The sequence below is a fragment of the Atheta coriaria genome, unplaced genomic scaffold (assembly GCF_025399875.1).
Source record: "Atheta coriaria isolate IRGN ID8LTWV9N9 unplaced genomic scaffold, Caltech_Dcor_3.1 hic_scaffold_4_pilon, whole genome shotgun sequence".
Classification (NCBI taxonomy): domain Eukaryota; kingdom Metazoa; phylum Arthropoda; class Insecta; order Coleoptera; family Staphylinidae; genus Dalotia; species Dalotia coriaria.
Window position 1 is genome coordinate 4,279,517 of NW_027045446.1, and position 24,569 is coordinate 4,304,085.

At 38.6% G+C, this 24,569-nt stretch overlaps 10 protein-coding genes across 11 annotated transcripts in view; 8 read left to right on the forward strand and 2 right to left on the reverse strand.

Annotated features, from left to right (window-relative positions):
* MED18 (mediator complex subunit 18) overlaps positions 1-1,042 on the forward strand; it is a 38,799-nt gene extending 37,757 nt beyond the window's left edge. Inside the window, exon 2 of the mRNA XM_065300139.1 lies at positions 53-1,042. Within this exon, the coding sequence (XP_065156211.1) occupies positions 132-788 (657 nt within the window). The 5' untranslated portion in view covers positions 53-131 and the 3' untranslated portion in view covers positions 789-1,042. The remainder of the gene's footprint in view (positions 1-52) is intronic.
* A 243-nt stretch (positions 1,043-1,285) lies between these two features.
* mtm (phosphatidylinositol-3-phosphate phosphatase) lies at positions 1,286-3,893 on the forward strand. Of its 2 annotated transcripts, XM_065300124.1 has the most exons (6): positions 1,286-1,440; positions 1,498-1,590; positions 1,722-2,192; positions 2,249-3,188; positions 3,247-3,428; positions 3,496-3,893. In XM_065300124.1, exons 1-6 carry the CDS (start codon positions 1,312-1,314, stop codon positions 3,622-3,624), a joined length of 1,944 nt encoding a protein of 647 aa, XP_065156196.1. In that variant the 5' UTR covers positions 1,286-1,311; the 3' UTR covers positions 3,625-3,893. The 2 variants fall into 2 exon arrangements, with proteins under 2 accessions (XP_065156196.1, XP_065156197.1); XM_065300125.1 differs by lacking the exon at positions 1,498-1,590.
* Positions 3,894-3,915: 22 nt separating this feature from the next.
* thoc7 (THO complex 7) lies at positions 3,916-4,715 on the forward strand. The gene is made up of 2 exons (XM_065300140.1): positions 3,916-4,000; positions 4,074-4,715. The coding sequence occupies exons 1-2, from the start codon at positions 3,991-3,993 to the stop codon at positions 4,685-4,687; spliced, it is 624 nt and encodes a 207-aa protein (XP_065156212.1). The 5' UTR covers positions 3,916-3,990; the 3' UTR covers positions 4,688-4,715.
* On the reverse strand, positions 4,698-5,981 carry LOC135790089 (alpha-ketoglutarate-dependent dioxygenase alkB homolog 6). Its single transcript, XM_065300137.1, has 2 exons — positions 5,538-5,981; positions 4,698-5,399 (listed from the first exon to the last, which is right to left on the reverse strand). Exons 1-2 carry the CDS (start codon positions 5,722-5,724, stop codon positions 4,888-4,890), a joined length of 699 nt encoding a protein of 232 aa, XP_065156209.1. The 5' UTR covers positions 5,725-5,981; the 3' UTR covers positions 4,698-4,887.
* A 196-nt stretch (positions 5,982-6,177) lies between these two features.
* On the forward strand, positions 6,178-8,357 carry LOC135790086 (STAM-binding protein). Its single transcript, XM_065300134.1, has 7 exons — positions 6,178-6,404; positions 6,492-6,750; positions 6,821-7,258; positions 7,325-7,462; positions 7,524-7,636; positions 7,695-7,797; positions 7,857-8,357. The coding sequence occupies exons 1-7, from the start codon at positions 6,295-6,297 to the stop codon at positions 7,935-7,937; spliced, it is 1,242 nt and encodes a 413-aa protein (XP_065156206.1). The 5' UTR covers positions 6,178-6,294; the 3' UTR covers positions 7,938-8,357.
* Positions 8,214-10,061, reverse strand: LOC135790085 (acyl-CoA Delta(11) desaturase-like). Its single transcript, XM_065300133.1, has 3 exons — positions 9,369-10,061; positions 8,796-9,309; positions 8,214-8,730 (listed from the first exon to the last, which is right to left on the reverse strand). The coding sequence occupies exons 1-3, from the start codon at positions 9,793-9,795 to the stop codon at positions 8,358-8,360; spliced, it is 1,314 nt and encodes a 437-aa protein (XP_065156205.1). The 5' UTR covers positions 9,796-10,061; the 3' UTR covers positions 8,214-8,357.
* A 1,156-nt stretch (positions 10,062-11,217) lies between these two features.
* SPARC (secreted protein, acidic, cysteine-rich) lies at positions 11,218-13,964 on the forward strand. Its single transcript, XM_065300135.1, has 4 exons — positions 11,218-11,379; positions 12,666-12,968; positions 13,041-13,506; positions 13,577-13,964. Exons 2-4 carry the CDS (start codon positions 12,686-12,688, stop codon positions 13,776-13,778), a joined length of 951 nt encoding a protein of 316 aa, XP_065156207.1. The 5' UTR covers positions 11,218-11,379; positions 12,666-12,685; the 3' UTR covers positions 13,779-13,964.
* A 391-nt stretch (positions 13,965-14,355) lies between these two features.
* On the forward strand, positions 14,356-16,299 carry His2Av (Histone H2A variant). The gene is made up of 4 exons (XM_065300141.1): positions 14,356-14,514; positions 14,659-14,736; positions 14,848-14,961; positions 15,339-16,299. The coding sequence occupies exons 1-4, from the start codon at positions 14,512-14,514 to the stop codon at positions 15,534-15,536; spliced, it is 393 nt and encodes a 130-aa protein (XP_065156213.1). The 5' UTR covers positions 14,356-14,511; the 3' UTR covers positions 15,537-16,299.
* Positions 16,300-16,400: 101 nt separating this feature from the next.
* Positions 16,401-17,744, forward strand: LOC135790088 (PHD and RING finger domain-containing protein 1-like). The gene is made up of 3 exons (XM_065300136.1): positions 16,401-16,920; positions 16,974-17,434; positions 17,499-17,744. The coding sequence occupies exons 1-3, from the start codon at positions 16,846-16,848 to the stop codon at positions 17,659-17,661; spliced, it is 699 nt and encodes a 232-aa protein (XP_065156208.1). The 5' UTR covers positions 16,401-16,845; the 3' UTR covers positions 17,662-17,744.
* A 428-nt stretch (positions 17,745-18,172) lies between these two features.
* Positions 18,173-24,355, forward strand: LOC135790079 (PHD and RING finger domain-containing protein 1). The gene is made up of 6 exons (XM_065300122.1): positions 18,173-18,357; positions 18,447-18,650; positions 18,760-19,376; positions 19,434-23,748; positions 23,809-23,937; positions 23,998-24,355. The coding sequence occupies exons 2-6, from the start codon at positions 18,450-18,452 to the stop codon at positions 24,121-24,123; spliced, it is 5,388 nt and encodes a 1,795-aa protein (XP_065156194.1). The 5' UTR covers positions 18,173-18,357; positions 18,447-18,449; the 3' UTR covers positions 24,124-24,355.
* The last annotated feature ends 214 nt before the right edge of the window (positions 24,356-24,569 follow it).

The following is a 24,569-nucleotide window of genomic DNA, read 5'->3' on the forward strand; positions in this document are numbered from 1 at the left end:
GTTGCATAGAGTGAAAGTTGTGGTTTCATGTAAGTAAAACAAGTTGTTTTAGTTTTCAGGTTACCGAAGACCGAAGATTTGCCTTGGCAAATATCGTAAATAATACCCCGAAAGTATTTTAAAACATTAACATGGCTGTGCCTGGATCTGCTGTGGACTCACTACATGCTGCACTAAAAAGTAATATTATCCCTAACCAAGAATACCTTCTCCAAGGATCTGTTCTGGATCAATATGTCGAGGTTCTCCTTCATAGATTACGAGGTTTATGCGACAACGTTGATGCTGGCCCGGAGAGCTTCCACGATCAGGAATTATGTTTTACTTTAAGAGGAAACACACCAGCTGTGGCAACAATGGTGCTTCCTCTAAGAGTTCGTAGAGCTCTGGATGTCACAGATGCACCTTGGCAACTGAGATATGTTGGACAACATGAGCTGGGTGATAAAAATCGACCCACTGTAGTCCGGTCCAGCATTGATATGGCTTGTAGTTCCACTGTGGTTGAGTTCCTGACTGAATTGGGTTGCAGAATTGATTTTGAGTACATTTCAAGAGGATACATGTTCAGGAAGGGAAGGATGAAGATTACAGTTAGTAAGGTTTTCAAGAAGATTGGAGATACTAATGTGGAGGCAATCAGTCAGAGTTATCTGGTGGAGTTGTCTGTGCTTGCACCATCAAATCAGGATGCTGTTGCTGAAGAAATGAGGATCTTTGCTGAACAACTTAGACCACTGGTGCAGTTGGAGAAAATAGACTATAAAAGACTAGGAAATATGCCCTAGAATTAGTTTTAAGTCATAAAATTAATCTAATTTTAAGATATCAATACTAATATTTAAGAAATTAAATTATAACTTAATATTTTACAAAGGAAATACTTTGCTTTTGTTGTCTGTACTTGTAAATAATCCATTGTGAACACTTGAGCTTCCAGGTGACAAATATTTTATCTATTTTGTTGATAATAGTTTGAAGTTTGTAATCATTTTACAAGATTAGATTATAGTTATATATATATAAATGATTTTTGGAAAAATTTGAAGCTCTATTTACAAAATAATCGTAGAACAATGAAGATGGTTTGGTAAGTCGTGGTTTTCCTGCAATTTTTGTATAATTTAAGTAATTTATTCTCATTTCTTAGCCGCAACTCCCTGTAGAAAAAGCATCAACAGATTGAGGTTATTCTATCTGTCAGATATTTTCTAAACAGATTAATCGAACCAAGTTAAGAAACTTTTCAACTTAGTAATCAGATTAAAATTCAAGAAAACAGAAATTATTGTTATTAGTGCTGTGTTAATCATGGACAAGCGTGGCAGCATCGAATTGCTGAATTTGGAGAATCAAAACTACCACAAGAACCGTTCACTTGACTCGTTTTCGTCGCCGGAAGGCAAATCTGCCACGATCAACACCACAAAACTTGATAATGTACGTAAACCGAATGTTGGTTTTAAGATTACGCTTAAAATTTGTATTCCGCTTTAGCCTGGTTGGGGTAACGCTTCGCCGAGCAAGTCTTATTGTTCATCTAGCTCTACATCTACTGAGAATGTTGTTTCCACACTTGAAAGGCACAAGGTACACACCCACCATACAAGAATTTAACAAGTTAAAATCTATACTTTAGATGGATTATGTAGTTCAAGAAGATTTAATTAACAATAACCATATATGAAAATGGGTCACTAATGTTTTGCTTTGTATTTCAGATCAATACAACCACTGATGCTACACTTTCAAATAGAGATGAAATGCCCTTATTACCGGGTGAAAAACGGTATGGCCAAGCGAAAGACGTGACCTATCTTTGTCCCTACAATGGTCCGGCACGCGGCACGTTGATTATCACCAACTACAAATTGTTCTTCAAGTCCTTGGACAAGGATATGCCAATTTTCATCGACGTGCCGCTGGGAGTCGTGTCACGCATTGAGAAAGTCGGCGGTGCATCATCGAAAGGCGAGAATGCTTATGGCATTGAGTTGTTTTGCAAAGACATGAGAAATTTACGATTTGCGCACAAGCAGGAAAATCATTCCAGGCGCGATGTGTTTGAAAAACTGCAGCAGTATGCATTCCCGTTGTCTCATAAACTAAAATTGTTTCCGTTTGAATATTCAGAAGTGTTCCCGGAGAATGGCTGGAATGTCTATGAACCCATTGCGGAATTAAAGCGAATGGTGAGTAGAATCAACATTTTTGTGATAGAAATTGATTGTGTTTGTGTATTTGTTAGGGTATAAACAACGACATGTGGAAAATATCAAAAATAAACGAAAACTATGAAATCTGCGATAGTTATCCGGCGGTTTGGGCAGTGCCATCACAGGCAACAGACGAAGATCTCCGCGCCGTGGCGAGTTTCCGTAGTCGCGGGCGAATACCTGTCCTCAGCTGGATCCACCAAGGTTCACAAGCGACCATAACACGTTGTTCACAACCGCTGGTCGGCGTAAGCGGTAAACGATGCCGAGAAGACGAGCGTTACATTCAGTTCATCATGGACGCCAACGCGCAGAGTCACAAAATGTTCATCATGGACGCTCGGCCAAGCGCTAACGCAATCGCTAACAAAGCGAAAGGTGGCGGATACGAGTCAGAGGACGCGTATCAAAATGCCGAACTTGTTTTCTTGGACATTCCGAATATTCACGTGATGCGCGAATCTTTGCGGAAACTTAAAGATTTATGTTTTCCGAATATTGAAGAGACTAGGTGGTGGTCAGGTATTGAATCTACGAACTGGATTAAGCATATTAAGTGTATTCTGGCCGGCGCTGTGCGAATTGTTGACAAAGTTGAGAATCACAAAACTTCCGTGCTTGTGCACTGCTCGGATGGCTGGGATAGAACAGCACAATTGACTGCGCTATCGATGCTGATGCTGGATCCATACTACCGGACGATTAAAGGTTTTGAAATTTTGATTGAAAAGGAGTGGTTGGCGTTTGGACACAAATATCAGCAGAGAATCGGGCACGGAGATGATCATCATTCGGATGCAGATCGATCACCTGTATTTTTGCAGTTCATTGATTGCGTATGGCAGATTACGCAGCAGTTTCCGAATGCATTCGAGTTTAATGAGAATTTCCTGATCACTATTCTGGATCAGTTGTATTCGTGTCGGTTTGGCACGTTTTTGTGTAACAGTGAACGGGAGAGAATCAATGAAAGTAAGTATTAATTTACTTATTATGTTATACGTTACTAAATCTTGTTTTTTTGTTGCAGAATTAAAAGAACAAACAAAATCGTTATGGTCATTCACCAATTCTCGTTTGGATTATTACAAGAACCCATTGTATTGGGCCAATATTCATCAAGCGCAGATTTTATTGCCCGTCGCAAGTATTCGTCACATGCAGCTTTGGAAGTCTTATTATTGTCGATGGAATCCCAGCATGAGGACACAGGTAACAATTTTAAAAACTGTTTGTTTTTTACTTTTAATACATTTCTAATGTATATAAACAATTATAGGATCCAATTTATCAACGCACCAGGGAGCTTCTCAAAATGAAAGAAGACTTGGAGCGAATGGTGGAGGAACGACGACGGGAACAAAGTGCGCGAATAAATAGAAATAACATTTCTATTTCGCCAACATGATTGTCAACTTGAGACAATGTTCAGATTATGTTTATTTTGTACGGAGGCATTTTGGTGAATTAATCTAATAGTAAAATGATCATATTTATTTCAAAGCATACTTTAAGATTAAAACAAACCAAAAACAAATAGCCTGGAGATTTAATTTAATTAGGTTTAAGTATTGTTAAATGGATCAAAGTGTATTGTAAAATGTATGCAATTGTGTATTTTTTAAAAAGACCTGAATATGTATTGAGTTTTGATTTATAGAAACGAGTTTAGCAGAATATTTTTTTTTAAAAAAGCAAAACCGGCCCTGTTTGTCGTCCAAGAATCCAACCTCGAAGTCTCTAATCTACGCTTAGAGTGCGTTATAACCTAAATATGACCGACGGTAAATATTATGATTTAATTCAATTTTATACATAATTTACTTCAATTTCATGTCTTATGCATTAAACTTTCAGAAGAAGTAATTAGACGCCGTCTACTCATTGATGGCGATGGCACCGGCGATGATAGACGCCTCAACAGCCTAATAAAAGGTATTATCAAGTGGTCCAATAGTTCCGGCCTCAACAAAACTGAAAATGAACAGATGTACAACCGTCTACTCGCTCAGCTAGCACAATGTGAATTTCCCGCACATCGTGCTCTCATCCTCACACGATCTAACCAGCGACAACTTGAAGATTACAAGAAAATGCAGCAGGAAATAGAGTTGAACATAATGAATGTCAAACAGAACATTGTACAAAACAAAGCCAAGCTGGAAAAGGCCAAAATGCTCAAAGGTAACAGAATGCAGTATGATTTGTTAGCACAGAGCATTCAGGAACAACCAGCAAGAGCACTGACTGACAAAAAATTGAGCACATTGAGGGTAGAACTAGACAATCTTAAAGAAGAACAGAAATCATTTGAAGACATCATGGACAAGAGAAGAAAACAGTTTGCTGTTTTGTCTTCCAGTGCCAATCAGATAAGAACACTGTTGGACCAGAAACAAACTGAGGAGACAATGAATACCTCCCTAGATGATATAACTAATAGTCCAGGACCTGAACCCATGTCTGAATAAGTAAATCTAATAAAATTATTTACCAATAGTGCTATTGGTATATTATTACGCCTTATTAGTAGGTAACCAAAATAACATCAAACAATTGATATGTAGCAAAACTTAAAACCATGAAGTATATCTATACTTCATGCTTAAAACAAACAAAACTGCGAATTTTAAAGCTCAGTCTCATTGAAAGTTAAACGATATCTAGAAATTTAAATTATCCGCCTTTTTAGCTTAAACAAATTAGTCTTTATAACCCTAGGAACATTTCGAATGGTCAAAGAAATCCTTGTGCCGCGTTTAAGCACGTCTCCTAGTTTAACCGACGACTGCTCAATGTTTGCAATCGTCGAATCGATGATATCTGTGTCGATTTCATCGATGGAATGTAAATATTTCGAATACATATCGTCAGTGATTATCACCAGACTACCCCTTTCTAAAATTAGTTTGCATACAATATCGCGGTCGACATTATTATTCCGAAACTCGAGCACACTGTGTGAATTGCATGTGATTGTTGTAATAATTGGTGTGAACAGTGGACCATCAAAGTGCGGCATTATTCCTTGACCAGGTTTGTATTCATTGATGAGACAATGATTGGCGCGTAGTTGAGTTGATTTCTTCCTGCCAAAAACGCCAATGTCTGAAACTCTGTCCAGGAATGGTAAAAGCCAGGCGGGAATTGAGTCTGGGATTAATCCGTTCTTATGTGGAATGCCTGAAAATGGTTGTTAAACAATTGTTTAATTAAAAACTAATTTAAAATACAGAGTTTCAAGTTTTACTTCATCCATATTCCATTTATTAATAAACTTTAGACTTTAGTTTAAAATTATTTAAAAAAAATTTGTTTTACCTCCATAATCTTGTAGTCTTCTGTTAGATAAATTTGTCCACTTTGGTTTAGGCGCATCATAGATATATTTTATCAAGTATTCTTCCTCTTCTTTAGTGATGATGTTTGGAATGTAATAGACGGAAGGAGGTGCATTTTTTACAAGATAATTTTGTAATAGAGACCAATCAAACTCTGCACTTTCCATTTTCAATGATTATTGATAACTCTTGGCGGTAAATTAAAAACAATACGCGAAAACAACGTTAACTTGCAGATTTTAACAGTAACCTTCACTGAGAGTGTCAACAAACAATAACGCAGGATAACGCTGTTTGCTCACTTAATAAAATTTCCATTAGAACAAAGTGCATTTTCCAAAGAAATAATAATTTCAAACATAAATTAATCCTATATAACTAAAAAAGAGTTAATTTTACATCTATTTCTGTAGATCTGTTGGCCATAACTATTAAAATTAATTGACATACACAAATTATTTTTCAATTATTTCTGAACAAAATCGATTTGATTTTATTAATTCTCAGTAAAATGAAATGTTAAATTTCATGTAGAATTAAACATATTACCCTAAATGTTAAGTATTTGCATAATATAATTAAAACAGATTTATTCTACCAATATGTTTGCGTTTGTGTTAGAAATCAGCTGATTGTATGAATCATCTGGTAATTTGTGTGTTCCCTCACCATTTGTGGCAGTTCTCGAGACATTTCAGTTTGTTCAGACGTACACATACATTTAAAATTTCGTAAAAATGTCGCAAAGTGCTCTAAAAAAGGAACCCATTGATCCATTGGAAAGACTGAAGTTGATATCAAATTTCAGCAGTTCAATTGAAGTAGATCCACATATTCCGCCAACAAGGTTTAATTTTATTTGATTTGTGCTAAATGTTGCAAATTCTGGAAAATTCTGTCATAAAATCACCTCAAATTTGTATTTATTTTGAAGATACTACCGATCTGGTGTTGAAATGGTACGAATGGCAAATGTCTACCATCAAGAAGGCAATTTGGAGAATGCATATATGCTATACATGAAGTACATGACACTCTTCATTGAAAAGATTAGAAAACATCCAGATTTTAACACAGTGCCACCAAACATGAGGAGTGCCAACCAGCAGACATTGAGGTCTATTATACCAAAGGCTGAGAATTTAAAACAACTTCTGTTAGAACAGTATCAGCAGGAACTTCAACAGTACAAAGTAAGAATCACATTATTTGAGTTTCATCACTAAAAATAGTAATTATTATTATTTGTATGCAAATTTTAAGAGTATCAAAGCAAAAGAAGAAGCCGAAGCTAAAAGATTGAAAGAAATCGCCGAGCACAAAGCGCGAATGACAGAAGAAGCGCGAAGAACGTCGCAGGGTTCGAATTGGGGCACTTCAGTCATCTTACCGCCTCGCAACATCGACAGCATTACTTATCCCGAGTCAGCATTTGTATCCACTGATCCCGTAGCACCTTCAATTGGTGATCTACTGCCTTCCGCGCCAACACTTCCCTCATCTAGTGGCGCATCAAAGTCAAACATAAGCGTCGCACCTTTAATAGACCGCGGAAGCAAACCGTCAAGTCCGCCATCGACTTCATCGCCTGGTTTACGAACTGTGGTGATACCCTCGTGCCTTTCAGCGAAATTTCTTATGCTCGCTGGTCACAACACGCTGAATAATATTGAAACCTGTGGAATTCTCGCCGGTATTTTAGTAAGTTAATAACTGTACACATAAAATTATATTTTTAACTGATTATCAAATTTAATTGATCTATAGGAGCATAATCAATTGATTATTACGCATATGATTGTACCTAAACAAATAGGTTCCTCTGATTCGTGTACGACGACGAACGAGGAGGAAATTTTTGATTTACAGGACCAGTTTGGTTTGATTACGATTGGGTGGATTCATGTAAGCTGAATATACGGACATAATTCAACCTGAAAATATTGATTTTTGCTGATTTTTACAGACACATCCAACGCAAACTGCGTTTTTGTCTAGTGTGGACTTGCACACACACTGTCCATACCAATTATTGATGCCTGAAGCGATTGCTATTGTCTGTGCACCGAAGTATAACGAGTAGGTTCCAATTTGTAATCATTAAAATTGTTTTTGTTAAACTTGTCAATGTTTTTAGTAATGGAATATTTATCCTGACACCATCTTATGGTTTGGACTTTATTGCCAACTGTAGATCGACTGGTTTCCATCCACATCCGACTGATCCGCCATTATTTATGGTAATAAATTTTTAACTACGTTTTATTTTAATTAATAATATTTAAATTGAAATTTATAGCCTGCCGTTCATATAAAATACGATCCAGGCGCCGGAATCGACGTGGTTGATTTACGTGGAAACAAATCGATTGTTTGTTAACAATTTCAAGAGTTAAACCAAATTCCTAGCGTAAGCCCCGCGTATAATTAATCTAATTTAGTTCGCCGTTAACAACAAATGTCTTTGTTATGGTTATATAAAGAAAATACCAAATTGCACGATGAGATAATTAATTAACAATTCAATTAAGTATTATGGGTACACTTTATCATTCTAGAGTTTTGTTTGGTAAAATGTGATTTAAATCGAAATTTAATTTCAACGAGATTAGTTCGGAATATTTAATAATACTAGTGATAATCATTTCTGCCAGCGCAGAGATTCAGAGCTTTTATTCACGTTGGACAATGGTAATTGTATAATATTAATGGCATTAATGCTTATAAGCTGACTTCGAACATACAATGTTATATACGAAGCTATACGAACGAATAAAAAGCTTTTCTACTTGCTGTTCAACTATTTTTGAATTAATGTTTCCTGCTTTGTGTGTTTTGATATGTCTGGATCGTCCCAACCCCAGAAATTCTGCGATATTGACTGTTTATCGATTGTGTCACGTTTGTTTTGTCCTTCATTTGCATTTTCAGACGTCCATGACCCATCACCAGTGCGCAAAGCTCTATTTCTAATCATATCCGCGGAAGCCATTTTAAGTTCAGTCGCCCAGCCGATTTTTGCGAAGAAATTAATCAAATACGTGGTTAAGTTCCTCGAATCGTTACCGAATTCAGCTGCCTTGTAATCCCAAGGGAATACATGATGATAATTGTGGAAGCCTTCACCGATTGTGACGTACATCATTGCTGTATTTTCAGTTGCATAAATTCCTCTGAAAGATGACATTAAGTATTCCTGTTTTGTGTAAATCTGTAAATTTATATGATATCAACTAACTTTTCATATGGTTTTGTTCCATATAAGTGCGCAAAACTGTTTAGGGACCAAACTATGTGAATGTTGATAATATATCGTAGAATACAATAAATAATCGACAATTCTTGACTCCAACAGTACCACGGAATTAGTGTTGGTATCACAAACGTCCCCAACGGCATCAGATAGCCGTAGTATTTTCGGTGAAACATAACAATTGGGTCTGCTTCAAGATCTTTAAAACAAACCGTGCTACCCTTACGCAGGACATCCGGATGTTTCTTAACCAGCAACCATCCGCAGTGTGAAAAGAAAAATCCACGCTTGGCATTGTGCGGATCTGCATCAGTCTCCGAGAATTTGTGATGTACGCGATGATCGCGCACCCACGTGTAGATATCATTCGAGAATATCATACTCATCAATATCAAATAAAGAATTTTTAGTGGTTTGTTTGCTTTGTACGATTTATGTGCCCAGAGTCTGTGAGCACCGCCAGTTATACCAAAAGATGCACATATTGACCATAAAATGTCTAAAAATTCATCAAAAATTGAATCCAACAGCAAAATTAAGATGATTTCAAATACTTACGAAATATCATTGAGTAAAATTGACATTTCCAAGCGATTAGCCAAAGATATAGCCCATAAATAGCAATAATATGTAGAATTGATAATGCAATTACATTAAACCATACTATATCTAATTTATATTGTTTTATATTGCTTTTGGTGCCTTTCCGTACATTGTGGATATTTTTAGGGTAAAAGTTAAAGAACATCTTAAAGTTATTCAGATCTTTCAACTCTTTTAAGCTTTTAAAAACCATAGAATCTTCTAGTTGCACTTCTGATAACCAAATGAAATGCGCTACGCGTTTACGTCGACTGTTTCGACTTGTTACTTTATTGAAGACGTTGTAATTTGCAATTAGAGACATTTTGTTGATTGGCTCGTATTCATTAGTTAGTTTATTGCTTATTCTATGGTTTTTCGTGTGGTTTGCTGATGAATGCATAAAATCAACAATTGTTTTGTATCATTTTGTTGCGGTATACAGCAAATTTACTTCACATTGGCTATAATAATTAAAATAATTAGAAAATAATTCAAGACTTAATTAAAATTAAAGTAGAAATTAGGAAAATCTTGAAAAATGCCTTGAAAAAAGTGCTTAAAAAAGTTTTTAGCGCGCATAAAATCAAAATCGTCATAAATTTGTCGGCATAATTAAAGAACATGACTGACATTCGTTAGACCAGTTGGCGATTCGCATCATTTCATAAGTTCTTAAAATAACTGCGTGCTGCAGCAACATGTGCAAGTACAAAACACAACTACACACTCTCCAAGTGTAAGTGAACACGACATTTATGTAATAATGAATATCACAATAAATATGATTCATTTTTCAACATGAACAGATGGTAAAACAATGATCATTATTACTTTATCATAAAGAATAAAAAAAAACATTTTTTATGACTAATATCTATAACACAATTTAATGTAATGTAATTATGGAACTGAATATGATATGTCTTGCGGAGCATTGTATTTCATTTTATCTTAAAAAGGAAACGTTGCATTTTTTGCGCTTGTCGAAGGCCGTTGAATAAACCCACGTTTTTTATGAGTCCATATGCACAAACCGAAGAGTAAAAGAGAAAATTATGCAGGGACCAGAGCATGTTCTTCATCAGCATCCAGCGCCTGAAGTACCGATTTCAAGTCCGAAGATAAAGCAAGAATGAGATCATCCATACTAAAACCAGCTGTCTGGTTGAGGTAATAAGATATTTTATTATGAAAACAAGTGCAAGACACAATAATTTTATAGTTCAATGACGCACAGGAAAAATAATTGATTCAGTTTGTAATTTTTAAAATTTTCTACAAATTGGTATTGTTTCTAAAGTCATTTTTGAGTAATTCACTATAATTAGTATCTACCAGAACGAAAATAATAGTAGCCTCTTAAATAAATACAATTTAATACCGAACAACTTAATTATTCAACTCAGTTTAACGGATTGTATAAACTTTGAAGTTGTTATACAACATTATAACTTCAGCTGGTATACTACGAATTTATAAACTTGGAGCTTTCGACACGAGCTTTGAGCAAGCAGCGTGCACCGATCAAGCGTGAAACGGCCGATGTGCAGTTCATTGCACGGTCGGTTTGTTTATGAAATTACTGGTACTGACTGCCTGTATAATGAAAACGTATATACATTTAATACGTGCATTATTTTACAGGAAACATCGAGGAAACCAGAAACAACAAAGGTGAAACATGTAACTGCAACAATTTAAAGCTTATTCAACAAATTATTGAAGTGTTGCAGTAAATACGATAGTTGCAAATGTTTCAGACTTGATGGAAGTATGCAGTAATTTCAACAGTGTTGATGTGAGTTGAAGTCATAGTGTAAGTTGATTTGAGCAGCAAAGCATGTGAGTAGGGTAAAGTTGGAGTCGGAGAGTAGCTGAGCTTCATCAGTAGTGCTCAGTCAAAGCTCCAGCTGGCAGCCAGACGTAGTTTTCTCCAAAGTGCGCTCCGAACACAACACCAACTAACGAGTTGTTTTCTTATCCGGTAAGAATAATTCAATTACATACTTCGATTAGATCACTTAACTTCAATAATAATAGAATCAATATTTCGATTGAAGTTGTTTTTGAGCATTGGTTTATGTTGATTTATATTAGATGTGCTAATTTCGATTTGCACAATAGAAAATGTAATAAAAACAAAAATAACTCAACTAGACTTTACATCCACACACAATAATATACATAATTCTATTTGCAATCTATGAAAATTATGAACATTCGTCAGCGGATATTTTTGTTCGCCAATAACAGCTGCAAATTCAGTTAGAATTCAGTTTAGTAGCTTTAATGTTCAATTCCTCGTATTGAAATCTTTATCAGGAGTTACTTAAACAAGTCCACCGTGTAATAGGTTATCATTCAGTCCTTCATTCAATAATTACGCAAGTTTACCAGTACATAAACATAATCACATCGAGTTTAGACATGACATAGTTCCGAAAATCGAAAAAGTTCTAATTTAGGATGAAAGTTTACACAAACTACATATTTGTTTATAAAGATTGTGTAAACTAAATGTTTTCTGTGCTGCACAGTATATTTTCTGTGCTGTATTATATATGTAAGTAATTAAAAACGCGACTTCCTTAATCGAATGATAATAATGTGTAACTCACTACTCGCTGTTCACTTACATGTCCGTTATAAACAAAATATCAACTCTTTTATCTTAATACACACACGAATGCAAGTGATGCGAGGACGGATGCGCATGGCGGAGTGATTTTGCGCAATAAGGCCCACGTTTCCTTCAACTTCCGCACGGATTTCCACGAATTCAAACATCATAATATAATTTAATCATACACCCACAAATTTAAAGTTATCTATGTTGTATTCAAGTCATTGAAACTTTAATTCAGTAAATTTTTAACTGAATTTGAAAATATTTCTTTTAGTTTAAGTAAAAATTTTAAAAAATGTTTCACACTTTTGAATGAGCAAATATCTTGACTATTACATTTGAAATTGAATAACCATTGCACTCATCACGCAATAATTAATTGATTGCACAAATGGCGAATACAGAATGATTGGAACGAACGCTGTTTAAATAATCAAAGGCGAACCGCATTGAGCACACTCGCAGATATATTTAGCCAGCAATCGTTGAAAGTTAACAAGTTGCTCGCACATTACATGTTTCCCATTACAATGAGTGCTACGTGATATTTTATGTGTCTTTTCAAGTACACTTCATATGTAATAGTCATTAATTAAATGAAAACTCAAACGTTTTTTTTAAGTTTTACTTTGTATTTTGTGTAGATTGCTGAAAACTATCAGCAATGAAGTACGCATTAGTTTTAATCCTGGTCGTCGCCTTCCTGGCGTTGGAGACCACTGCGGCCAAGAAGAAGGTGCGTCGTTTAAAATGGAAGCCTAGGCCGACTGAAGCAGTTGCACCACCAGAGGACGACGCAAATACAAATGAAGTTGAAGATGACAATATCAAAATGATGGATCAGGATGAAGATTTCGCCAAGCAGCAGGAACTTTTGCGTGAGAACGAACGTGCTCGCGAAGAAGCACCAACTGATCCGGAAATGTTCAATATGGTTCAACTTCCTGGTAAGCACAACTAAAAAAATTAAATTTTTTAAAGTAAAAATGAAAAACTAAGTTTTATATTTTGGTTTTTAGACGTTTGCGCTGAAGTAATCTGTGGAGCCGGCCGAGTTTGTGTACCAAACGCTGAAAACGTTGGCGTTTGTGAATGCATTTCTGAATGCCCAGTGGAGACAGAAGCGCGCCGCAAAGTGTGCTCTAATCACAATGAAACCTGGACCTCTGACTGCGCAATTTACCAGCATCGATGCTGGTGCGACACCGGCGATTTGCGCTGCAAGAGCGAGACCTACAAGCATGTGCACGTTGAATACTACGGTGAGTGTCGTGACATGCCTGAATGCAGCGAGGGCGAGATGGCCGACTTTCCGCGTCGCATGCGCGACTGGCTCTTCAACATAATGCGCGATCTTGCTGACCGCGACGAGTTGCCCGCATATTACCGTCGGCTGGAGGCTGAGGCCGAGACCAATATGACCAAGAGATGGGCGAATGCTGCTGTCTGGAAGTGGTGTGACTTGGATGGACAACCCCACGATAGGTAAGAGTTACTTGTGCGCATGCGCTGTAGTTCATAACAAGAAAACTTGAATTTTGTTTTAAATTTGTAGATCTGTGTCTCGCCACGAATTATTCCCAATCCGAGCACCGTTGATGTCGTTGGAGCATTGTATTGCGCCATTCCTTAATGGTTGCGATGAGGATAGCAACCACCGCATCACCTTGAAAGAATGGGCTAAATGCCTGGAGCTCGCTGAAGAGGACATCGATGAAAAGTGTGAAGGCATCGACGCCGACGCTGATGCGGTTTAAATCCATTCATTTAAACTTTTGGTGCCATATTAACACTACTAGCAGTCACATTTTTAAACTTATACATTGTGTTCACTAAGGCCTAAGCAATATGTAAATGATTTTATAGTAAAAATTCTTTTTGTAATTGTTCTAATCAAGAAAGTTTTAAAGAAATTGATGAATAAACATGTAAACTAATGTAAATCACCGAAAAGCAAACAAAGCTGACGCAGCATTGACTCAAACATTCAAAAACATTTAAATGTAACGGTCATTACCGTTTATCTCGATTGTTTGCTTCGTAATTAGGTATAATTCAAATCGGTGCAGCACACGTTTGTATACATTATACGGCCCTTACCCGGCGTTGTTTCTTGTTGCAAACGATGACGACGCTCGTCGAGCCCGTGCGAATCGGTTAGAATTTTTCCCTCGCAAACCGAACGTAAACTCGAACGGCGCACGCAACGTCGCTAGCTTTGGAAAACAGTTGAGAAGTAGACAGCAGCGCACAATCGATAACGGCCATGTTGGCGTCGGTGCGCTGTGGTTCGTCGGTTTTGGTCATGTGACGCGTTTATTCGCTCGTGATTGGCTGCGGCGACGATTTGGCGCGTCGACGGTCGGACGCGTCGCCCGTCTAGCGTACGACAGTATTCGGCTAGCAGTGATCGTGTGAGCAGTATCCCAAGCGCGGGCGCACATATACACTTTGGTCCCACACATACGCCACAAGCGTGATTCCGACAAAATGGTGAGTTTCGCGAATATTAAGCAAAGCACAGCAATCGTACTGACGTCAGTGTATTCTACCATTAATCCGGCGTACATCCGCGTGATTTCGTGACGTGAGCATTTGTACGAACAGTGTAATCGACGGAATTCTTTTTGGTTGCAGGCTGGCGGCAAAGCGGGCAAGGATTCGGGTAAGGCGAAAGCCAAAGCGGTGTCGCGCTCGGCGCGAGCTGGACTCCAGGTATGTTTATTACGCTTTGTTTCACACGTTTAAAATAAATCGCAAATATTGTGGTAGCGTCATTAGCCGTTTTTGATTTCAAATTTTTAAATATATGCTTTTTGTTGCTAGTTTCCGGTGGGCAGAATTCATAGGCATTTGAAAAATCGCACGACAAGCCACGGACGTGTCGGTGCTACCGCTGCCGTTTATTCGGCCGCTATTCTGGAATACCTAACCGCTGAAGTAAGTACTGGATTGGATTTTTTGTGTCGTTATTTCAAGCGCGCGCGCCAGATTCGAAGCTGCTCAGGTTATGTTTACCTCTGTTTTTGGGCGGCACCTAGTGGCTAATTTTTGGACTATAAGTTTATCCAGATAATAGTTTTAAAAATTAAAATTTTGAATTGTTTTGCAAATGTTCATAATTAATTAATACAAGTTATTACTGTACACGGAAATAATTGTGAAATGTGTAATTTTAATTAATTACTTAAAAATGCAATGCTTTACAATATAATTAATTGGTGCAAACTATAATTAGCAAAAAATAACAACAAATTTAAACACATTATTTAGTAATTAATTTATTTTTTTGATTTTACTAATTGTTGTATTTCTAGGTGCTGGAATTGGCAGGTAACGCGTCGAAGGATTTGAAAGTGAAGCGTATCACCCCGCGCCATTTGCAATTGGCAATTCGCGGTGACGAAGAATTGGACAGCTTGATCAAGGCGACCATCGCCGGCGGCGGTGTCATTCCGCACATCCACAAGTCGCTCATTGGCAAGAAGGGCGGCACGCACTCGCAGCCCGCCTAGACACCTCCCCCAACTCGCTCGCAACTAGTTAATAAGACGTGTACAAAATTTACATTTAAGAAGAGGAGTGTCGCCGCTGCCATGGCTGCCATAATGTGTTTTAATATTTGACGGTACGCATCCGTGGGACATTGCGCGCCTCCGCGGACTCAACGGCCGTAAATGAATTTCTCTTGGGACGATACAGGCACAATCACACGATCATCTGATTTTTCATATACATATTTGAATTTATTATTATACATTATTCATTTTTGAGCATATGTAACACACTTACACACTGTTTACAAACATCCAGCCGAGAGTGAAGCTGTTTCTACCATTTTATTTCCGCAAAAACATTTTCGAAGTGGTGCACACTTAACCGTACACTATAGTTCAGTTCATTAATGTGCCTTGAAGAAGTAAGCGGATCATATTAGCACTCAATAAAATAACGTTAAGCGAATGATGCAAACAAAAAAAAGTTTAAAAGACGTATACAATGAACGACACTCTTGAGGCGGAAGAATGAATGCAAATGACTGCTGATTCTTTGTTGTTTTCTTTTTTCGTCGGTAGTTTTGAAGGATTGGAAGGCCGAACGGTTTTAATTTGTACTTGTGTTTATTATATTTACTGTAATGACTTTTTAGCATTTAACTACCATTTATTTAGATTTAAATCACTTTGATTTTATTCTGTTTCCTTTACATATTTCGACAACATATTCGATACTATAAAATAAAAGAAATAATTGATAATAAAGTAAATTTTTCATAAATTGTGGACGTAGTTTCGTTTTTAGAATAGTAGCTTGTTTAGAAGCTTGATTTTTTGGAATTGCATTGATTAAATTCACTTATTTAGTGATAAAATACTTCAATTTTCACTTAATTTAGTTAATATTCGATATTAGAAGCAATTTGGCAATCAATTTCTACCGGAGTTGAATTAAAAAATACTGTGACAGTAGCAGAATAAGTATAATGCCCACAAAGGCTTCATGTTGCGTAAAAATCAGTCATTTTTTGTTTTGTTTTTATATTTTAACCAGAAATTCAAATGTCAAAGTTAATCAAGTCATTTCCCAAGTGTCGTTGCGCATGTTTGAGCGCAGCTCGAGTTGTGCGCGAAAGAACAAGCGCGTGGGTCGCGTTTTAGTTTAAAATTATAACTTTTTACAGTCTTTTTGTGCACATTGTCAAAGTGTCACGTGTGAGAAACGTTAAAAAACAATCAGTCCACAGTGCCTATGACATAGATCAGTCAGTTTTCGATCGCCAAACCGTGCAATTGCTTTTACGTTTTTTTCAATACATCTACACAAATGTCCAAAATGGGGAAATGTACCGGCGCTCCTTTGTCGAAACGTGGTCGTCTGTCGCTGGACGCAAATAACAAGGTAAGCAGACTGTTTAAAATATTCAAATATTTACATATGTAATGCATATATAGGCTACCGCAAATAAAAAGAAACAGAAAGAACACAAAATGCTGGATTGTGAGTGTCCAATTTGTTTCACGAAAATGAATGAACACATCGGGACACCGGATACATGCCATCACCGATTCTGCTTCACATGTCTTGTGGATTGGTCGCGCGTGCAAAACACGTGCCCCGTTGATCGCTTAAAATTCAACTCGATTTTAATTAGGGACACTTATGATGGTCCCGTCAGCAAACTCTGGCAAGTGACGGGGGCCTGCTACAATCCAAAAGAAGCAGAAATTCTGCAACTTGTTCAGTTTTCACAATGTTCACAAACTGAAAATGAAGAAAATTATTCAACTGATGAAGATAATGAAGATGAAGATGGAGAATCATTTGCAACAGCAGAAGAAGCCAGTGAAGATGTTCCTGAAGATGAGGAAAATGTAATTATTCCAACAGTGGAACCACCAACATCCCCTCAAATGTATAGCTAAGTTGAAATTTAATTTTTATTCTTTTTGTAAATAAATGTTGATTTTATTTGATAGAAGCCAAAATCTCCGTCGGAGCAGCCGCCTTGCTGAGAAACGCGCACGTGCTGAAAATATTCGCATACAACAAGATTCATCGAATTTTCACACCATAACCACAAGAGCCGTCGCTCGGCGCAGAAATACTATTGCAGGAAGTGGATTTCAAAGACATTTGTAAAGGTTTCTTTTTAGAAAAGGCTTTATTTAAAGGTAATTCTTTGATTTAAAATCGTGATTATACAAATACATTTACTCAGTGGACTTACTTTGTTGATATTGTGATTGTAAGGACCAGAAAGATAGTTTGTGATGCTTTGCAGGTCAAATATAGATTAAATCTAATTTAAATTACTTTATTTACTATAATAATGCAAGATATAAATGGTCAAAATGAAAATATTGAGAATGTTGAGCTTATATTAATTCTGATATTTGTTAAATTCAAATTTTGTGATTGTTCTAATACTGTTCAAACATTAATTTATATATATGTAAGTGCACATAATTTAAATATACTTCTAAGTGTTATTACGTATTGAAATGATTTAATAATCCACCATAGCGCACTTTTAAATTAATTAGTTTTGCGCACGGTTAGTTTTTGATAATATCAAAATTAGTGATGGTTGTAGTGGTGTATGTTGGGTTGTCTATTCAGAGTTTAACGACCAAACGCGTTTGTGCGTCGATTCGAGACAAGTCGATTGCATTAGAAAATGGCGTCCGCATAGTTGTGGTTTACGTCGCTGACTACGCACCGCGGTCAATGCCAGCGGATCACAGCTGCCTCCGTCTCAAATAGCGCCGGGAACACCGTGTTCACGATGTATAGATGATTAGATGCCATGCTGCGACGTATATTTACTAAACGAAGGTAAATAACAATAGCCCGGCGTTAACCGAAGGCTCACCTGAAGCGTCGTTGTCACTTTTGATTTGCTTATAATATCCAATCACTTTTAGATAATGGAGCGGAACGCGCGAGATCTCGATAGTAACGATATGGAGGGCTCCACTAGCGGTCAGCAGCGACTTTCGGACGCTGCTACGAGCGACAGTGAGAGCGATTTGAATGCTCAGGAGATAGATAAACATGGTTCTTCATCTGAGTCTGAGTCTTCAGGGGAATCAGATAGTTCTATTGAGATTAGGCATAGGAAAACAAAAGTAAGTTTTTACTTTTTTAGAGCCCGAGTGCAATGAATTGGAATCCATTTAAGTCTTCATTCAAGTCTTATACTTTTAAAGCAAAAACAAAATCTTATTTGTTTCACAGACTGCTTTGATTGATAGTGATTCAGATAATTCCGAATCTGATTGGGAAATATCACCTTCCAAGCGTAGCAGACTTCCGCAACTGTCCGGCGAATCGTCGTCGTCCGAAAGCGACGGGCAGTCGGACAAGTGCCCGATTTGTCTTGCCAGATTCAAAGGACAAGAAATCGGCCTGCCGGATTCTTGCGAGCACAGTTTTTGCTACGAATGCATCCTGGAATGGTCAAAGAATGTAACGACGTGTCCAATAGACAGGAAACAGTTTCAGCTTATTCTTATCAAAAAGCACCTCGATGGGAGCGTAGTTCGTCAAATACCGGTGCAAGCGCAACAAGCGGCGGAACCGGATGTGGAACTGGTGGATCCGACTTTCTGCGAGATCTGTCACGCTTGCGACCGAGAAGATCGTATGCTGCTCTGCGATGGATGTGATCTTGGTTTTCATCTGGAATGCTTAACTCCACCGCTTGAGAATGTACCAGTCGGCAGTTGGCTTTGTCCTGATTGCGGACCCGAGGATTTGCAGGATATCACGATCTATGTCAACGAATTGGAGGTGTTGTATCATGATGCTGAAGAGTTTGGAGCTCCTGCTAACGCACGTCGTGTACAACCGAGGTATTTATAGTATTTTATTATATTTAGAGATTGTAATTGATTTAAATGTTGTTTTAGTAACAACATCGTGCCTCGAACAAGACAAAGTGATCGTATCCGAGCGAGAATCATCTCGAATCGGCAGAATAATAGAATATCCACCGTTGTCGGACATAATAATATTCAAGTTACAGTAGATCAGGTCGATCAACCATCAACTTCACGTCGTACTTCGACTACCGCAAGTGTTACGCAATCGCGGCATCGTTCCACCACACGTAGAACAACTACAACCAAGAAGAGAAGAAAGAAGCGAAAGGCGCGTAAGCCTCGTATAAAAATCACCTACGAAATAGACGAAGCGACCGGAAAGAAAATCGTCATCGAAACAAAGTCGTATTGTAAGTCAAAAGCACGTAAACGAAAGCGTAGAAAAATTCGAAAACGGTTAACGAGAGCAGCTGCAGACACCAAAACGACAAAGCGTCGTCTCGCGAAACATTTTGGCATCTGCGCTCCTAAGAAACCCGGACAAACTCTCCCCGACGTGCGTATCCCCTGTGAGAATAAAAATTTAAGTTACATGCGTTATCAAGCGGGTATTCCATCGCTCAGTCTCTTCGGCAATGCGAATGACATTGACTATTTTTCTGGATCAGATGATAATGATGAAGGGGATGGTGGTGCGAGTGGTAGCGGTGTACTCGTGCGACGGCGTCCAAATATGAACGATGTTGCGGTTTTGCGGCGTAGCGCAGCGAGGAAATCGCATTTATTACCATCCGCGGTCCAAACACAAACTTCATCAAGTATTGACCTTCTTGGTAGTATAATGGACTCTCAGGAAAAAATGCATTCGAAACACTCGGTATTATCGTTGAATAAAGATGGTTCATTAAAAATTGACACGAATAAGAACTCGAATAGCGAAACGAATAGGAATGGTGTGAATGTGAATGATCGGCGCCATATTCGTGGAAGAAATGTCCCAACTTATTCCACGAATGACAATCCGGCTAATATTGCGAATGTGAACTCTCCGCAAGAGTACCGCTCCGATAATAGAGTCGCGACTAGTTCAGCGACGATTTCGAATGATTCTGTATCCACTTCTACTGTAAGCAGCCGTGGTGATGGCGGCAATTCAACGACAAATTCCAGTATTGGTGGCGGGAATTGTCCGGAAACAGATACTGGAATGGATCCGTATAGTGATATTGAAACTGTGAGCACCAGTAAGGTGGAGGCGGAAGATTCGGATAAGGATGAATCCGAAGATGTGATAAAAGACGCTCAAGAAGAGGACGTCTCCAGTACGACGAATGTTATAACCCATGATCATGGTAGGGTTGACGAACCGATTGAGGATACAGATGATGAAGAATGTCCCAATTTCAGTATCTATTCGAAAGATACGATTAATTTAGTTGCGAATCGTAGTTTAGAGCATAATGAAGTCGGGTCCAGTTTGGATGTGAGTAAACAGGATCAGGATCAAGATCAAGACCAAGATGATATTCCACCACCTCCTACAACTGATGATGATGAAGACGACGAAGGTGATGGTGAAGATAAAACAGATCAAGCAGTTGAATTGAATGCAGACGTAGAAGACGTTGAAATCAATGATGAACATCACGATGTAAAGGATAACTCGAAGCTGAATGATCTCTACAGTGATTCGGATGAAGAAGTGGTGAAAACGGACGCGAGATCTTTTGGAATCGGAGATATCAGAGATATCACTGAAGATATAAGTGATGAAGAACGCAGCTATACGCCTTGTCTGGATGAAAGAGGTCCTATCCGCGAAGGGCTTGAAGGGCTAGACACCGAAGCTATCTCAGAGGATGAAAAGAACGATTTTGATGAGTCCCATGAACACAAAACGATATCCGAAGGAGGCGACGCTTTGGAAATCAACGCGAAGGAATCAGAATTGGATTTTACGAAACCCGAAGATTATGAAGAAGGTGAGATCATTGATAAGCTCAAGAAGTTGGAGAAGGAAAAAGAGAAGGCTAAAGAGGAAAGTTCCGGCAAATCAAGTACTACTAACAAAACGAAAGAAGTCAAGAAGAAGGATAAAGAAAATAGCGCTCCGGTTGAAAAGGAACCCACGGCTTCCTTCAAACGCATCACCAAGAACACCAATAGAAACTATAGAGATAAGGATCGTTCACGGAGTCATTCAAGGGAAAAGAATAAAGAGAATGAACGTGATAAGAAACGTGAGCGTAAGAAGGAGAAACGGAAAGAGCTCGAGAGATACAACGTGCGGAATCTCGTCTCTGACAAACCAAGAAAAACCAATAAGGATAAATTCGGTCGAGATGCTCGACGTAGATCCACATCCAGGTCTTCCCGCAGTCCCAGCTACAGCCCACCATATAGATCCCCGTCCCGTGGAAGGAGATCTTTTTCAAGAGAACGAAGAAAAAGACGTGGGCGATCACGAGCTAGATCCACATCCAGATCCCGATCAAGATCACGTTCTAGAAAGCGCTCGGCTTCGAGGAAGAGACGGTCCATAAGCCGCCCAAAACGTCGCAGGTCATCAGCAGATGAGAAGAAACGTGAGCGGAAGAAGCGCACCCCGAGTAGACACAGATCTCGATCACGATCGCGTTCACATAGCCCAACAAGACGGCACCGTGAATGGGAACGGGAACCACAAGCTCGGCCACGGTGGTCGCCATCTTTGTCCAGGTCGAGGACTCCCGAACGCAAGGCGTCGCCATCGTGGACCCCACCCAGGATGCACGAAAGTACAGCTGTGAAACCGCATAACTTGACTGTAATTTTAACCAACGATGGGAATAAATCCAAGAAGAAGGATAAGAAGCGCAGTGAGAAGAGGAAGAAAGAGGGCGCTTCTGATAAGAGTAAAAAGCGAAAACGTGATAAAACCCCACTGCCCAGTAAGGAGGTGTTTGCATCGGGGGATAACATTCTTGTGAGCGTTAGTTTCAATAAAGAGGCTGAGGAGTTGGGTAAACGGACAACGAAACAAACTCGAGCTGTGGATGATGAGATTAGTACGAAACGTACGCGGAAAGAAAAGGAGAAACGCCATGAACGTACCAGAACACCTCCACCTCCCGTTGCGACCAAGACCAAAAAGAAAAAGACACCTCAACAAGATCTAAGTGGAGTTAAACCAGTTGCGATTATAGATTTGGATAGATCTCCGTTCAAGGAGTTGACACCGTCTCCAAAGGATGTTATCGTGTTGAGTGACAGCGATCATAGTCCGGAGAAAGCAGTCCCCGATTCAAGTCAACAGACTGATTACTCAATGGGCCCAAAAACACCACCAGAACCTCAGGTTAAATTCTCACTGGCAACTAAGGCTCCTCAGCTAAGACAGATCTCCAATCCTCTGCATGATCCAGATGAAGAAAATGAAGAGACTGAGATTGATCCTCAGGACGAGTTGGAGCAGAGACTTAACGATGCTTTGCATAAAGGACCCAACACTCCTTCCGAACCACCAAACTCTCCACCTAGTAGCCCCGACGCTTATGATCCTTTTGATCCGACCAAGTCACGATCACCCACACCGGAAGCAGAGGATACACAACCAGGACCACAGGATCTTGATGATTCTCATTCGCCCGATGAAGAACGAGAGATGCCCTTGAGTAAAACGCCTGATATTGGTATTGCAAAATCACACACGCCTCCACTCGCGGATATACAACCCGCTGATTCTCAGACCAATACCCAGATGTGTTTGGGTGGTAGTACAACACCGGAGGAAAGTGATAAGCAAGGTCAACTTGCACCGACTGCGATTGCTCAGGGTAACTCACCCATATTCTCATCGAAAGTTAAAACTACTGTAAGTGCAGCTGCCTCCACTCCCACGTCTTCAATCACGACCGCTCCAAGGGTTAACATCTTAAACTCGACGATTATTACGCCGATCCTTCCGGCGAAACCTTCTCCCACAAAGGCTTCTGTGAAGATGATGCCCAAACGTATTCCGAGCACTAACGCACCGAAACTTCCGAAACCCGCTCCTAAAATGAAAAATAATCGGAGTACAGACTCGAATGATTCCAATATGGATCTAGATTCGCCGTACTCGCCTGGTCCTAGCGATTTTGAGGACTTGTTTGAACCGCCTACAGAACACAAAAATAAACCGAAACCTGCACCGCCGCCTCCAGTGCAGCAGCAGTCGCAGCCGCCGACAAAGGCTAGCACCAAACAAACGTTTGATAATCTTTTCGGATCGCCGGGGAACAAAAGTAAGAGTAAGATTGATAAGAGTAAAAAACCGACGCATGCAAAGATCAAACAGGTTGGGCTCAAGTTTGATGAGGACAGTTTGAAAATTCTTGATGAATTGCCGAATTCTGCGGTGGAGATGCAAGTCAAAGACAAGGTAAGATTTGAAATTGAAAATGTTTTGTATTCAAAAACATCACATTATTGATAATTTTAGTATTTGAAGAAACTTAATCGCCAAGAACGCGTTGTTGAAGAAGTCAAGCTTGTGCTTAAACCGCACTACAATAAAAAACATATTAATAAAGATGAATATAAGGATATTCTACGACGAGCTGTGCCAAAGGTAAGACACAACGTGATATAACCATGAATACAATGTTTAAAGCTATTGATTGGTGTTTAGATTTGTCACAATAAGGCCGGTGAAATTAACCCGAAGAAGATTCAGAATCTGGTGGAGGCGTACGTGAAGAAGGTGCGACACACGAAGAAGGTATCCAGCAGCAGCTCAGTCAGCGCGCAGAAATAAAGTTAGTTTTAATTTGCAATTGCGCTCTGACCGCGCCTCCCGTATTTAATTTGTAAATATCATAAATTTATCTCGAGATACAGACACGCAAAACATACACATGCCGTGGTAAAAATTACTTAGCATAGATATTTTATTTATAAAATCAACACTTAGTGCAGTAGTGATTGCATTAGATTCCGATTGTGTTTTAATTAACTAGGGTAATAAAACAGACATTTATAAATGATAATTTTATATATATATATATAAACAATTTTAAAGATTCTGTCTTATTTTGAATTCGTATTTCGTTGAAATTGATTAACCGAGGAGTTGTATGTAGTCGACTACAGTCGGGAAGGTGTATTTTGGGTTGCCTAGTATTAAACATATTTTCTAAAATATTATTTATTTTTACACAAACTTACACGGATTAGTGTTGAATTAAAGCATTATTAGTATTA